The sequence below is a fragment of the Arvicanthis niloticus genome, chromosome 6, assembly GCF_011762505.2.
Source record: "Arvicanthis niloticus isolate mArvNil1 chromosome 6, mArvNil1.pat.X, whole genome shotgun sequence".
NCBI lineage: Eukaryota > Metazoa > Chordata > Mammalia > Rodentia > Muridae > Arvicanthis > Arvicanthis niloticus.
The window spans coordinates 36839102-36853409 of record NC_047663.1 but is presented as its reverse complement, the minus strand read 5'-3'; the positions used below and the strand labels follow the sequence as shown (position 1 = coordinate 36853409).

The window sequence follows — 14308 nt, the reverse complement described above, 5'->3', positions numbered from 1 at the left end:
TACTGAGTTGTGTTTTCATTGACCAGTCCTATTCAGGTTGGAGATTCAAATATCTCCCACTACAGTATCTTGTTCCTGGCCTGTTTTTCTAAGGCTCCCTCTCTTTCTTCTCACCCAAGGGCCCAGGAGTAAACGGTATCCCTGATGTTTTAGTTTCCAAAGTAGGATTTACCTATATACAGATATCTGCTTGATAAATTATTAGCTTAAAAAAAATGACTGTAGCAGGATACTTATTCTGCTACATTGTATTCTCAGTGGAGCTCGATTAGGCAGTAGAAGAGGAGGTGGGGCTGGGAGAGAAAGAGAGGAAGAGGAGGGGAGAAATAGAGTAAGGGGAGGAGAGGAAGGTGGCTATCAGCCATGGAGAACCACAGATGGGTCAAAAGCTGTCCTGGGTAGCAATTTCTATCAAAAGGTTAGATACTGGGTAACAACTCTAATTGTCTGGGCATCTTGTTAATTGAGCATTTCTAAATATATAAATTCTTTAGATAATCATTAAGCTTTAAGTCTCATGTCGGGTAATGTAAGGATGGCAGATATTGTCTGGGGTTCAGCCGATCTTTGTGGATACAGTGTGGGGGATGGCTCTGCAAATCCCCCACGCTGGCATCTCGTGGGTACCAGGGCCTGAGCATCTAGCTAGCTGGAGCCCTGGTCAGAGCTGAGGAGCAGTGAGAACATGGTGGCTGCCCGGGGACAAGCTGGACCGGGACCAGGTGCCCTTTTCTACATATCACCCCTACACCTGATTAAGAGGGAATTTTTGGCTTTTGTTGCCTTTTGAGACTAAATTTCATATAGCCCAGGCCGGCCTTGAACTGTGTGATCTACTAGCCTCCAATCCTCTGGCTGGGATGAGGAGTACTAAGATTACAGTGTAATAATGATCAAGTTTTTTAAGAGCAAAGGTTTCCAGGAACCAAAGTAAACATTCTGTAATAAAACTGAAGACAACTATTGCCTGGACAATGCAAGCCAATTCCAACCCCAGACAACTTGGAGCCTTACAGAAAAGAGCGAAAGCTTTCCTTGTCCATGGGATTCTGAACTGGCATGGCAGGCCCAAAGCCCAGTCAAAATCAATCACAAACAGAAAGTAACAGCTTAGTCTTAACATCAAATTAGCATGCAAATCAATGTAGTCTAATTTCTAACAAACAAAGAAATTTTAGTAAAGAATATAAAAGAAATTGGGTGCAAACTGGGTGTGGTGACTTAACCCCTTTAGTCCCAGCACTCAGGAGGCAGAGGAAGTGAACTTCGGTGAGCTGGAGGTCTACTACATATTGAGTTCCAAGACAGCCAGGGCTACATAGCCAAACCTCGTATCAAAGAAAAGGAAACAAGCAAACAAAAAAGGAATCAAGCCCAAAACGACTAAGAAAAACTATTTTAAAAATCATAGAAATAATTAAAGCAACTACATGAGCATGCACACACAGAAACTTGTCTAAAGGAGAGGAGATTGTTACCAAGGATACCATGATACACAAAAAGTGAGTTCCTCCCAAACTGGAGTAGTATCACTTCTATTTGAATGTTGTGTGTCTAACCATATATACAATATATACGCACACATAAAACTTTGAAATTTTCAATAAAAAGCTAGTATCTTTCTACACCCCCCCCCAGGGTACCATTTCCTTCAGAGGTTCAGCCACCATGGGGATGACAACAGAATGGGTGGAATAATGGTAAGAGTGAATATATCCACAATATATCTGTGTGTACAGGAATTTGGCTAAGACTAAATACATTAAAGGGTTTACATATCTGCAGTGTAATCTGTATTTCAGACCCTCCACTTCCACCACCTTCCTTTACTTCCATTACTGTTAACAGTCTGGCAGACCTGGTCTCTCCATCACCCTTGTGACCCTTCAACCACACTAACAGCAAATGGGGGTGGGCACACTGAGTTAGAGACCAGCTAAAGCTACTTAGTAAGACCCTGTCTCAAAAACAAAACAAAAGAGCCGGGCGATGGTGGCGCACGCCTTTAGTCCCAGCACTTGGGAGGCAGAGGCAGGTGGATTTCTGAGTTCCAGGACAGCCTGGTCTACAGAGTGAGTTAGTGAGTTCCAGGACAGCCAGGGCTACACAGAGAAACCCTGTCTCGAAAAAACCAAAAACCAAAAACCAAAAAAAAAAAAAAAAAAAAAACCCAAAAACTAACAACAAAAATTATAAATTGGGCGGGTATGGTGACACATGCCTGTAACCCAGCACCTGAAAGGACAGAGGCTAGAGGCCAGCCTAGTCTACACAGCAAGTTCCAATCTAGTTGAAGCTACATGGGGAGACACTCTAACTCAAAAAACAACAAAATCACCCTAAATATACCATTCCCATCTTAAATCTTCTTTATAACTGCACTTCTTATGCATTTAGAACATAATCCAAAATCTTGAATGTAACCAACTCCTGAAAGTCATCTGCCTTCACCTTTTTTCCCTCTTTTGGCCTAGTATCCTACATTGCTACTTTTTTTTTTTTTTTTTTAAAGATTTATTTATTCATTATGTATACAGCAGTCTTCTATATGTATGCCCAAAGACCAGAAGAGGGCACTAGATTTCATTAAAGATGGTTATGAGCCACCATGTGGTTGCTGGGAGTTGAACTCAGGACCTCTGGAAGAGCAGTCAATGCTCTTAACCTCTGAGCCATCCCTCCAGCCCCCATTGCTACCTTCTTAGCTCTTCCGGTTCTGACTTTTGGGTATATATGCCACTGCACCACATTAAGCACAAGCACCAGAATTCTTTGGTTAATTTATAACTGAAGTTGTCTCTACTAACACGTTACTTCCTCATGGAGCTCTTTCAGAATTCTCATTCAAATTCTATTCAGTATGTTTTTTCCCATGATACAGTGTGCTTTCTTCCAGAAGCAGGCTCAAGACAAACAAGCATTACTCTAAGAAGGTATTTGTCAGGATAGAACCAAACACAACTAGTTAAAAAAAAAAAAAAAGTCAACAAAATGATTCCTAGTGATACTCTGCTATACTCATAGATTCTATTGTCTTCACATCAGTTGTCTCCAGAGAGGTGAATGATGGGAGCAGACGCATGGACCCACAGCAAACACTAGGCCACTAGGCAGAGCAGAGGAAGTACAAGAACACAAGCCACTGAATCAACTAAGCAGTGGTCACAGCGGCTCACTGAAAACGTAGTGACAAACAGGGACCCTGTGTGGGTCTGAGCCAGGTCCTCTGTATATACCCTATAGCTGTATAGCTTGGTGTTCCTGTGGGACTCCCAACAATGGCAGTGGAGTCTCTGACTCTTTGCTTGTGCTTGGGACCCATTTCCTCCTACTGGATTGCCTCATCCAGCTGCAGTAAGGGTTTATGCCCAGTCATTGTAGCTTTTTAGGCCTTGTATGGTGGATATCCCTGCAGGCCTGCTGTTTCTTTCCTTTTTTTTTCTTCTTTTCTTTTCTTAAACAGGGAAACAGAAGGAGTTGACCTGGGAGAGAAGGGAGGTGGGGACAGAGGAGGATAAATGAAAAAAATGTATATTTACATTTCAAAGAATAAATGGGGGAGGCATTTGTTAACCATCGTCACATCCTACAATCTATAAAGTCACTACTACACTCCCAGTCTTTAGCATGATTCCTGGCACTATATACATTTAAATTTTTAAAATGAACAATGCAAATTGGTAGTTACCACCATTGGATGAGCTTGCAACTCAGAACAGACAAACTCAAGACAGTCTCTACTCTATAGTTTATTATCAGCAACCAAGGATTCAGTACTGTTATTCTATTATTTTCTTAAACAGTTCAAAAGCTGGTAAATATAATCCTAAGAAGACCCTAATTTTTACACATAGATATGTCGTCCCAACCTGCTATGAACATATTTATAAGATCTAACAGTGAATCTTATATGCTTAACTTTACACAGTAACTTTCAAAATTTTTCTAAGTACTTGGGTTTATTGTTTTCTTTTTTAAAAAAGTATTTTAAAATATTTAACTACATTGTGTGACTATGTGTATGGACCTGAATATGTGTGTGTGTGTGTGTGTGCGCGCGCACACACACGCACGTGAGCACAAGCACATACACTATATCCATACAGGAGCCAGAGTTCAGAAGGCGGCATCATATCCCCTGGAACTGGAGTAGCAGGCCGTTCTGAGCCACCAAGTGGTTGCTGGGAACTGAACCTTGGTCCTCTGCAAAAACAGTAAATTCTCTTAACCACTGAACCATCTCTCCAGCCCCCTTTAAATATACAATGTATTTTGATCATATTCGATCCTTCCCCATCCAGTTCCTTCCAGATCCAGCTTCCTTCCTTGCCAACACAACTCTGTGCCCTCTTTAAAGAAAATTAAAAAAACAAAAACAAAAAACAATTCAGTTTACATTGTCCACATCCTCTTGATTGTAGGCCATCCACTGGTAGTGGACTCTTCTTTTCCCAGTGGCTACCATCTGGGAATGCAGTCTGGCTGGAAGCAGGACTAGTGCATGCTGTCACAGATGCTGTGAGCTCGCTCCCATGTGCAGCTGCCCTGCTGTCTCACTGTGGGCATCTCCTCCTTCCTCTGACTCTGACAGACCTTAGTTCCTTACTCCACAATGAACCCTGCACTGTGAGAAGAGGGGCATGGACTAAGCATCCCACAGCCTCCTCTGCACCTACCTTAACCAGCTGTGGGTCTCTGTGTTAACTGCCATATGTGATATAAGTAACTGTTTTGGAGCAAAGTGCTAGTAGCTGGTAAATCACCAACCTCTCTTTTCTACTCTAGAAACAGAAAATACAACAAAAATGGAAAACTTGAGAACAAATTCTGAATATGGTTGCTTTAATTTATACACAAAAATAGCTGTTTCCTTTTTTTTTTCCCTCCCGAGACAGGGTCTCTCTGTGTATCCCTGGCTGTCTGAAACTCACTTTGTAGACCAGGCTGCCCTCAAACTCACAGAGCTCTGACTCCTGAGTGCTGGGATTAAAGGTGCATACCACCACTGCCTGGCTGGTTTGAAGTTTTCAAATGCAGAAAATCCACAGTTGCCAAAAATTAAGAAGCTAAAACTTGAGCTGGTGGTTAAACCCAGCACTTGGGAGGCAGAAGCAGATGAATCTGAGTTTTAGATAGTGAGTTCCAGGAGTTGGGGCTACAAAACAAAAACCTGGCCTAAAAGCAAAGTAAGATAGCGCACATCTGTAACTCCGGTACTCAAGAGGCTGAGGTGCAAGATTCTGAATTCCAGGCCACTCTGTGTATCAATGACACTGTCTCAGAAAACCAGAAACAAAACAAAAACAGAAAATGAAAAAGGAGCTAAAGAGATGGCTCAGTCATCAAAAACAGTTGCAGAGCAAGCATGCTGACCTGAGTTCAATGCACAACATCTATACAAGGCAGGGCGGCCTCTCCTATAATCCCAGCACCGGGGAGGCAGAGACAGGCAGGGCCCTGGAGCTCCTGGCCAGCTAGCCCCCCTTCCCCCACTTTTTCTCCTTTTTTGAAACAAGATTTCACTATGAAGGCCTAGCTGGCCGGTCTGAAACACACACATACACACACTCACACAAGCACATACTCAGGCAGGCACACACCATGCACTTGTACACATGGCTATGAGGGACTCTCAAAAACCAAGGTGGAGCAGGGCATGGTGGCACACACCGTTAAACCCAGCACGAAAGAGGCAGAGGCAGGCATATCTCTATATGAGTTCAAGGCCAGACTGGTCTAAATAGTTGAGACCCTGTCTGAAACAAAAAACAACAAAAGGACCAAGGTCCACAGGGCCTGAGGACTAACATCCAAGACTGATATACACATATACACCTTCACTGCACACACACACCTACAACTACACTCCCACACAAAATCAAACAAATCTGCTAAGAACATTGAAACTCATGAAGTTCCCAGAGACAAATGCAAAAGCACCCAGGTGGAGAGATAATGACACTTCATATAGTGACCATCAAAACTCCAGACTACATAAAATTCTGTTCACAGGACAAAATAACCCATTTCTAAATAAAGAAAAGAGAAATGAAAAGAAAAAAAAAAGAGGAAAATGAACTTACAGCTAAAAAGAGACTTAAGAGATATATCTAGTCTGAGGAGACTGCTCAGTGGGTAACAGTACCTGCTGCCCAAGCAAGAGGACCTAAATTCAGATCCCCATCACCAATGTAAGACTTAGCATGGCCACATGTGAGTATAACACCAGCACTGCGGGAGCACAGACCGTTGTACCACTGGAACTCAATGGCTAATAGCTTAGCTCCAGGCCTAGTGACAAATTCTCAAGATAATAAGGCAGAATGATAAAGTAGGACCCCCAATGTCTTCTCTAATCTTGGTGTACATGTGTGCAAGTGCACATACATTACACATCATTACACCTTACATACATTCAACACAGGCACACAAAAAGATATATTCCAGGTCCACTGAAAGGAGCTGGGGATGTAGCTCAGTAGAGTGTTTGGTAGCCCTGCATATGGCAGTGCATGTCTGTAATCCCACTGCGTGGGAGGCAGAAAGATCAGAACAGGACTATTCTTAGCCACATTGGACGGTCAAGGCCACCATGGACTATATGAGATTCTGTCTCCAAAAAAAATTCCACCACTAAGTAGTGGAACTCAAGGTCCTGACTGAAACAAGCAATTTGAAATCAGACATGCATTATGCTAGAGTATTGAAATATCTAGACTTACATCCAAATACAAGAAGGAGTAAAATGGGTAAGAGATTTTCTATAATAAAAATGACTAAGACATGACTTTAAATAACAAAACCAGGATCTCACTATTTGCATCAGGCTACCAGATTGGCCTTTCATTTCTTGATCCCTACCCTGTCTTAGCCTCCTGACTGCTAATTATGGGCATATGCTAATGCTAGAGTATAAGAAATGGTACCTCTGTGCTAGCAAGATGTTTCAGAACCAACCCCTGCAAGATTTCCCTGATCTCCACATGCGTATGCACACATTAAATAAACATGTATGTATGTATGTATTTACATATACATAAGAAATGGCCACTTTTAGAGCTGTGTGTGAGACAAATGCAGGTCCATCCATCACCCTATTCTATTTGTGTCTGTGTTTAAATTCACATGAAAAGCTTGTTTTATGGAGCTATGGATCTAGCTAAAGAGGACCTCAACATGCTGGCAAGCACTCTCCTAGCAAGGAAGGGGAGCTGAGAATGGCTTAGCAGTTAGAAGTACACCCTGTTCTTACAAAGGACACAAGTTCATTTCTAACCACAACTAACTCCCAGCTTCAGAGGATGGCACATTTCTGCACTCCAAGCATACCTGCACGTGCAAATGGTTTAAAAAATAAAACAGGAATAAAGTGTGGCAGGCAATGCAGCTCTGCAGGGAAAGATGCTCGCCACCTAACCTGACCTGAGTTTGATCTCAAGAATAGAATAAAAGAGAAATTACTGCAGTACATTGTCATCTGACTTGTGCACAAATGCCCAAACACACTCTAAAACAAAAAAAAATGTATTAAAAAAAGTTCTTAAAAAAAAAAAAAAAAGGCATGGTAGCATGTATCCATAATCCTACCACTTTGGAGGAACAGGCTACATCAGAGGGTCTCAGCCTTCCTAATGCTACAACCCTTTAATACAGTAGTTCTTCATGCTGTAGTGACCCCCAACCATAATGTTATTTTTGTTGCTACTTGATAACTGTTATTTTTGCTACTGTTATGAATCATAATGTAAAGATCTAATTTGTAGCATATCTGATATGAAACCGGATCTCGACCCACAGATTAAGAACCACTGAGCTAGCAGCTTATGAGTTTTAGGGCAGGCAGCCTTGACTACAGGAGACCATTTATCAACAACATCAGAGGGTGGGAAGAGAAGGGAAAGGTAGGTAGGGGAAGAGAGGGAGGAAGGAAATGTAGGCAGGGGAGTTAGCTCAATCAATAAAGTGCTTGCTTGCTTTGTAAGCTTGAAGACCAGAGTTAAATCCTAGCATCTATGTAAGGATGGCACTCTGCTGAATACTTGAAGCACCTGAAGGTGGAGACAGTAAGATCCTTGAGACACTGTAGTCAGCCAGTCCAGCCAATGAGACACTGTGTCAAGAGATGGGTAGTGATCTTGAAGATGATACCCTAGGTTGTTCTATGGCCTCCATATGCAGGTGTATATATATGGATACATGAAACACACACAAATATAAACTTTAAACATTAAAACTGATATGTAGCCAGCCAGGTAGTGTGGTGGCACAGGCCTTTAATCCCAGCACTCAGGAGGCAGAGTTTTTTGAGTTACAGGACAGCCAGGGCTACATAATGAAACCATGTCTCAAAAAACCAAAAACAACAACAACAACAACAACAACAAAGATATGTCAGTTTGTATTCCCACAAACACTGTGGTGACTTCTATTAATTTTCTTTTTTCTCTCAGGTTGTATTTTGATTGTGCGCATGGGACCCAGAGGACAATCTTGAGTGTTGTTCCTCAGGACACTGACCACCTCATTCTCTTGAAGCAGGACTGGCCTGAAGCTCACCGATGAGGTTAGGCTGGCTGGCAGTTACTACAGGGAACCCTGCTGTCTATTCTGACAACTGAATTCAGGTCCTCATGCTGTTTTCTCCAGGCTTCTGGTTTCCCACTTAAAGTCTTCTCCATGCCAAGATGGCATTGCAGTGTTGGCAAGAAAAGCAAGCTTCACCTTTCATTTATTTTTATGCAATATTTTTGTAATTTGTAAATTACCTTTAAAATTATTTCTTAAGTAATAAATTTTAGCAAGAGACTGACCTGATAACTTATTCTGTTGATTCTAATAGATACATTTAAAATTATAACCTCATGGAGTTCATTTTGGTACATGATCTGAGGTAGTGGTCTAACTTACCAAACAGCCAGTTATCTAAATAAAGCATCTCAAAAATCTTTTCCCATTTGATTTGAAATACAGCACTGTCTCTTAACCTAATTATGTTATAAAACTTCAAATTGTTTTAGTCTCTTTCTGGGCTGTCGGATACTCAACCTCTCCCTCTGCTGACACTGTGCCAGTGTCATCGAGTACTAACATACCCAGGTATCATGAAGTGCACTTCTCTAAACCACTGTGCTTCAGATTTTTCTTGGGTTCATTTTCCAAAAATAATGTAATGCTTCTTATACTAAGTAAAATCTTTTGTTTGATCAGTTTCAGTTTTTTGTTTGTTTTGAGACAGGGTTTTTCTGCGTAACTTTGGCTGTCTTGGAACTTGCTATCTATCTAGATCAGGCTGGCCTAGAACTCACACAGATTGGACTGCCTCCCCAGTCCAGGTGCTAGAATTAAAGGCACTCGTGCAACACCACAGCTGGTTCCCACCATGGGCTCTTAACCACTTCGCCATCTCTACAGTCAAAATATCCGCTATTTTAAAAAGCAACCTAAACTGGACATGGTGGTACAGGCCTGTAAGCCTAGCTACTTGGGAGGCCAAAGCGTTTCAAGGCCTGGTAGGGTTACTTTGTTAATTCAAGGCCATACCAGGCAACTTAATGAAACACTGTATCAAAATAAAAAGCTGACAATGTAATGGCTTAGGCTTTTATTTTAATTTATTTTTTAAAACAACGTCTCTCTGTGTAGTTGTGACCAGCTTGGAACTCCTCACATATATAGACCAGGCTGGCCTCAACTCACAGAGATTTGTCTGGCACTGAGGCCCTATAGCTCAGGCTTAAATTTCAGCACCAGAAGGCAGAGGCTTCTGAGTTAAGAAGCCAGTCTGGGAGTTCCAGGCCAGCCGAGGCGTTGAAATCCTGTCTCAAAAAAGTTAAGAGAAATCTGGGAATGTAGTAGAATGCTTGCTTGTCTAGCATGAGCTAGACTCTAGAGTCAACTTCCAGAACAGCAAAAGCATAAATAAGTAAGAAAAGGAAAGGCTGGAGAGAAGAAGGCTCAGTGGTTAAGCGCACCGACTGTTCATCCAAGTCCCGAGTTCAATTCCCAGCAATCACATGGTGGCTCACAACCATCTGTAACGGAATCCAATGCCCTCTTCTGGTGTGTCTGAAGATAGCTACAGTGTACTCATAAATAAATAAAATAATTCTTATCTAAAAAAAAAAAAAAAAAGGAAACAAGGTTTTAGCAGGGTGAATTCACCTTACAGGTGAATTTAGTTGTAAGGCTTAAAGTAACAGATGACAATATTTAACACAGCTCCAAGCCCTGCACATCAAGTATCTGACTATAAAACAAAATGTTCCCAAAAAAGCAATATGAAAACTCTGAACAACACAGAGATAGGACACAGGCCAAAAGCACTAACTGTTCACACTCACTAACAATAATCTTCAAAGGAAGAGCTTTAATTTTAGTGGAAGGTACTAAAAGATACTAAAAGTATTTTGACAGAATTCAGAGAGTAGGGGTATTTTTACTGGTTAGAGTCCCAGCAATTTGCTCTAGAAGGTGTACACGTATGCATATGACTTAATAAAATCGACAGAAATAGCACATACTGCAGCAGTTTTCCAGGTTGAGAAAAGCAAACTAATTTGTCCTTGGGACTGATGTAGCTTAAATGCATAAAATTAACGTTAGCCACACACAAGTAATCAATGTATCAAAACCACTTGGAATGGGGGGACGTTTCCTTCTAAATCCAAAAATTTTAACACACGTTGTCAAAATGAATCTTCTCCAGATATTTAGGAGGGAAATGATTTTACCTGTTAAGAACTGGTGCAAAGCAGCAGGGTTTATAGACTGCAGTATGTCAGTTGCTAATTCTGAAAAAATGTTCTCAAGCTGGAAAAAGCAGACAATCTCTCTAATAAAACAAACGCCCTGAAAAACCAAACAAATATAACATACAAATCTGCTAAGTATCAAATTACACTGTTGAGAGACAACTACCTAACCAAGTAATACTAAAGATCTAAAAATAAAAAACCTCTACTGGTCATATTTTTGCAAAAGTGGCTACTGGAAACTGAAGTTCTCGCTGACTCAAAGCAAGGATCACTGAATAAGGCCAGTGTTCACATTCAAATGTGGGGGAGAGGAAAAGGGAGGCTCCAAGTCCATAAAGTTCTCCTCCCTCTCAGAACACTGCAAAAATTGTCCACGTCTAAGGACACTTACCCTTGAAACTCCTTGGAGAGCAACTTGCGACTTTCTGTTCAGATTTTGGAGGGAGAGCGACTCAAGAATGCTGCAAAATCGCACTTTTCATACACATAGGTATAATTTAGATTTTTTTTTTCCTTCTTGCTTTCAGGGAATTTCATTGCGTCCTTTCTAAAGAGCCAGTCAACACTCTCCCATTAGTAAAATTCCCAATTCAACACAAAGTGTAAACTGAAAAACCAAAACAGAACCTGAAACCACACAAAAAGCTTTCAAGGATATGCAAATGAAGCCCACACACTATTTCCAATAAGCCCTAACTAAATCACTTTGGGTCGAAAAAGAAAAGGGACGGAACTCCGACCAGCGAAGGGAGAGGGAAAAAAAAATAGAAAAAAGCAGTTACTCGGGTAAAGAGGACCGACGAGATGACAAAGTAGGGAGAATTGAGGGTGGAGCGGAACAAAAAACTGCAGCTGATACTAACACTAGAGAGGACAGGGCAGAAAATACCCCAGCGACAAGAGGACCCGGTGGGACCCGGCTGGGCCAGGCATTCCCCGTAGGCCTACCCTGGGGCCCCTAAGGGGATGGCGGGTAGCACTGGCACAAGAACCCCCCCGGGCCGCACAGACCCGGAGGCAGACGCGGGGGTGGCGAGTGGCGGGTATCCGAAAGCGGCCACCGCAGCCGACCCTGCCTCGAGGGCTACGGGCCGGGCCGTGGACGTGGAAGGGGGTGCGGCCCGGGAGCGGCGGCGGGGTCCGATCGAGCAGATCGGCCGTACCTTGTAGTAAACGTCGAATTGGATATTCTCCGGCAAGGAGCGGATGTCGCGGCGCGAGCGGATGTAGTTGTCCACGACAGCGGAGATGGCGGTGTTGTAGAGCGTCTCCGGGATCCACTCGAGCTCCACGGCCGCCATCTTCCCTCGCTCCTCCTCCGCCTCCTCCCGCAGGCCTCCACCTCCCTCCGTAGCGAACCCGTGTGCAGCTTCGGAGGCTTCCGAGGGGCGGCGACCACGCGGGCGCGCGCCTCTCGGACCCGGCTGCCCGGCCTCCGCGTGCGCGCGCGAGCTGAGGGCAGACGGTGCTGGCAGTGGTGGTGGCGGTGGCAGTGGCGGCGGCAGCGGCGGACACGGAAGATCAGGAAAATCGGGACAAACGCAGAGCACGACTGAACCAAGAGCCTCACATTCCCACCAGGAGAGCGAGCTCAGTTCCGTCTAGGCGCTCAGCCCTGCATGGGCGGGGCTGCGTGTGCGGCGTCATGACGTCAGCGCGCGCCGACGCGCCCGGGAAGGAATGCGGCAGGCGGAAAACTTGCGGAGAAAGAGCCGGGACCGTCGTGGGGGCGCTGGGTGCGAGTTCCTACAGGGCGAGGCACTGGGGAGGCTGGGCGTTAGTTGGGATGGTATTTACCCAGCGTACTGTGGCTCTCCAACACTGACTCGTGTCAGTGAGTTTTTAGACGAAAGCCCTCTTCAACTTTAAGAATTGATCTTTTAGATCAACTAACTTTAGAACTGATCTTTTTTCACAAAGTGCACAGTAGGGGCCCGGCGTGGCGATGCACTTGGAACGCACCACTTGGGAGGCAGAAGCCGGGGTATATCCTGAGATCAAGGTAGACGGAGTGAGACCCTGTCGCAAACAGAAAATCTACATTGAGGGATGTGGTGGCCCATCACTTTTATCCCAACACTCCAGAGGCAGAGGCAGTTGAATTTCTCTGAGCTCCAGGCCAGCCTAGTCTACAGTGTTTCAGGCCTGCCAGGGCGATCTTGAGACCCTGTCTCGGAAAAGAAAAGAAAAGAAAAGAAAAGAAGGAATGGTAGTTTGAATATTGAAAAACTACGTATTCAAGGAATCCACTTAACGCTACAAATCCTTCGTTAGACCCAGTCTCCCCAGCCCCGATTAAGTTTTATTAAGCGCCTTGTCCTGTAACTAGGAGTCACTAAGGAGGGGAAGCTTGGATTTCATTGTAAAACCATTTACACTGTAACTTTTAGTATGTTCATTTAGCCAATTTTTTTAACGAGGTAAAAAAATTTTTTTTTTTACAGTCACTTAACATTTGTCTGGTATGTCCTGGCTCTCCTAGATCTTTATCTGTAGACCAGGCTGGTCTCAAGTCACAGACCTACTGCCTCTTCCTCGCTGGTGCTGGGATCAAAAGTGGTTTCCAATGCCCTTACTTCGTGAGCACAAGCATTTTTTTTAACCACTGAGCTATCATTCAAGTTCCGTTTCGCATTTAAAAAAAAAAGAAATCTATTAATTCTTTTTTGTTTGTTTTTGTTTTTCTAAGACAGAGTTTCTCTGTATAGCTCTGGCTGTCCTGGAACTCACTCTGTAGACCAGGCTGGCCTCGAACTCAGAAATCCACCTGCCTCTGCCTCCCAAGTGCTGGGTTTAAAGGCGTGCACCACCACTGCCCGGCTATTAATTGTTTTTATGTTTTGGCTTACCTACCAAATTCTTCTAGTAGTCTGAGAATGCATGTCAAATAAATGGAGGAATGCACTTTAAATCCAGCGAAACTGATTGATCACAACACACATTTAAACTTCTTCAGTCTTTGGGATTTCTTATTCTATAATTGACAGACCTGGGAAAGCTGTAGTCAGCCTCAAAATAGGGTTGACAGATTTATCAAGTTTTAAAAAATACATAGAAACCTCTAAAACACCCTTTGATTTGATTTGATTGATTGATTGATTGATTGATTGATTTTGAGTCAGGGACCCACTTATGGGCATTGCTGGCCTGTAAAATACCATGTTGGCCTTAAATTTAAACTTGTATTGATTATCTCTCAAGACAGATGTGGGTGGGGACTGGCAGATAGCAGTGAACTCAAATTTTTGTTGTTTGGTTGTTTTTGTTCTGTTTTGTGGGGTACTTTTGGGTGGGTTGTTTGTTTTTAGAACTAGAACTGGAGTTTTGCTTTAGAATCCAGACTGACTTGGAACAGGGAAGCATGTTTCAGTCTACTCAGAGCTAGGATTACAGTCCTGTGCAGCCATGCTTTGTTGAACATTTTTAAAATGTATGAGCCTTGATATAGTTTTACCTATGCCTTTAGGATCGTAGAGAACATAGTTTCTGCTAGGCTGTGGTGGCGCACACCTTTGATCCCAGCAAAAGGAGGCAGAGGCAGGCAGATCTCAAGG

At 43.2% G+C, this 14308-nt stretch overlaps 1 protein-coding gene and 1 long non-coding RNA gene across 2 annotated transcripts in view; both read right to left on the bottom strand.

Annotated features, from left to right (window-relative positions):
- Positions 1-12388, bottom strand: part of Appbp2 (amyloid beta precursor protein binding protein 2) — a 46711-nt gene extending 34323 nt beyond the window's left edge. The window contains exon 1 of the mRNA XM_034505185.2: positions 11918-12388. Within this exon, the coding sequence (XP_034361076.1) occupies positions 11918-12055 (138 nt within the window). The 5' untranslated portion in view covers positions 12056-12388. The remainder of the gene's footprint in view (positions 1-11917) is intronic.
- Positions 9687-11659, bottom strand: LOC143442717 (uncharacterized). The gene is made up of 3 exons (XR_013111125.1): positions 11146-11659; positions 10731-10848; positions 9687-10112 (listed from the first exon to the last, which is right to left on the bottom strand). It is a non-coding gene; the product is annotated as an uncharacterized LOC143442717 (long non-coding RNA).
- Positions 12389-14308: the final 1920 nt, after the last annotated feature.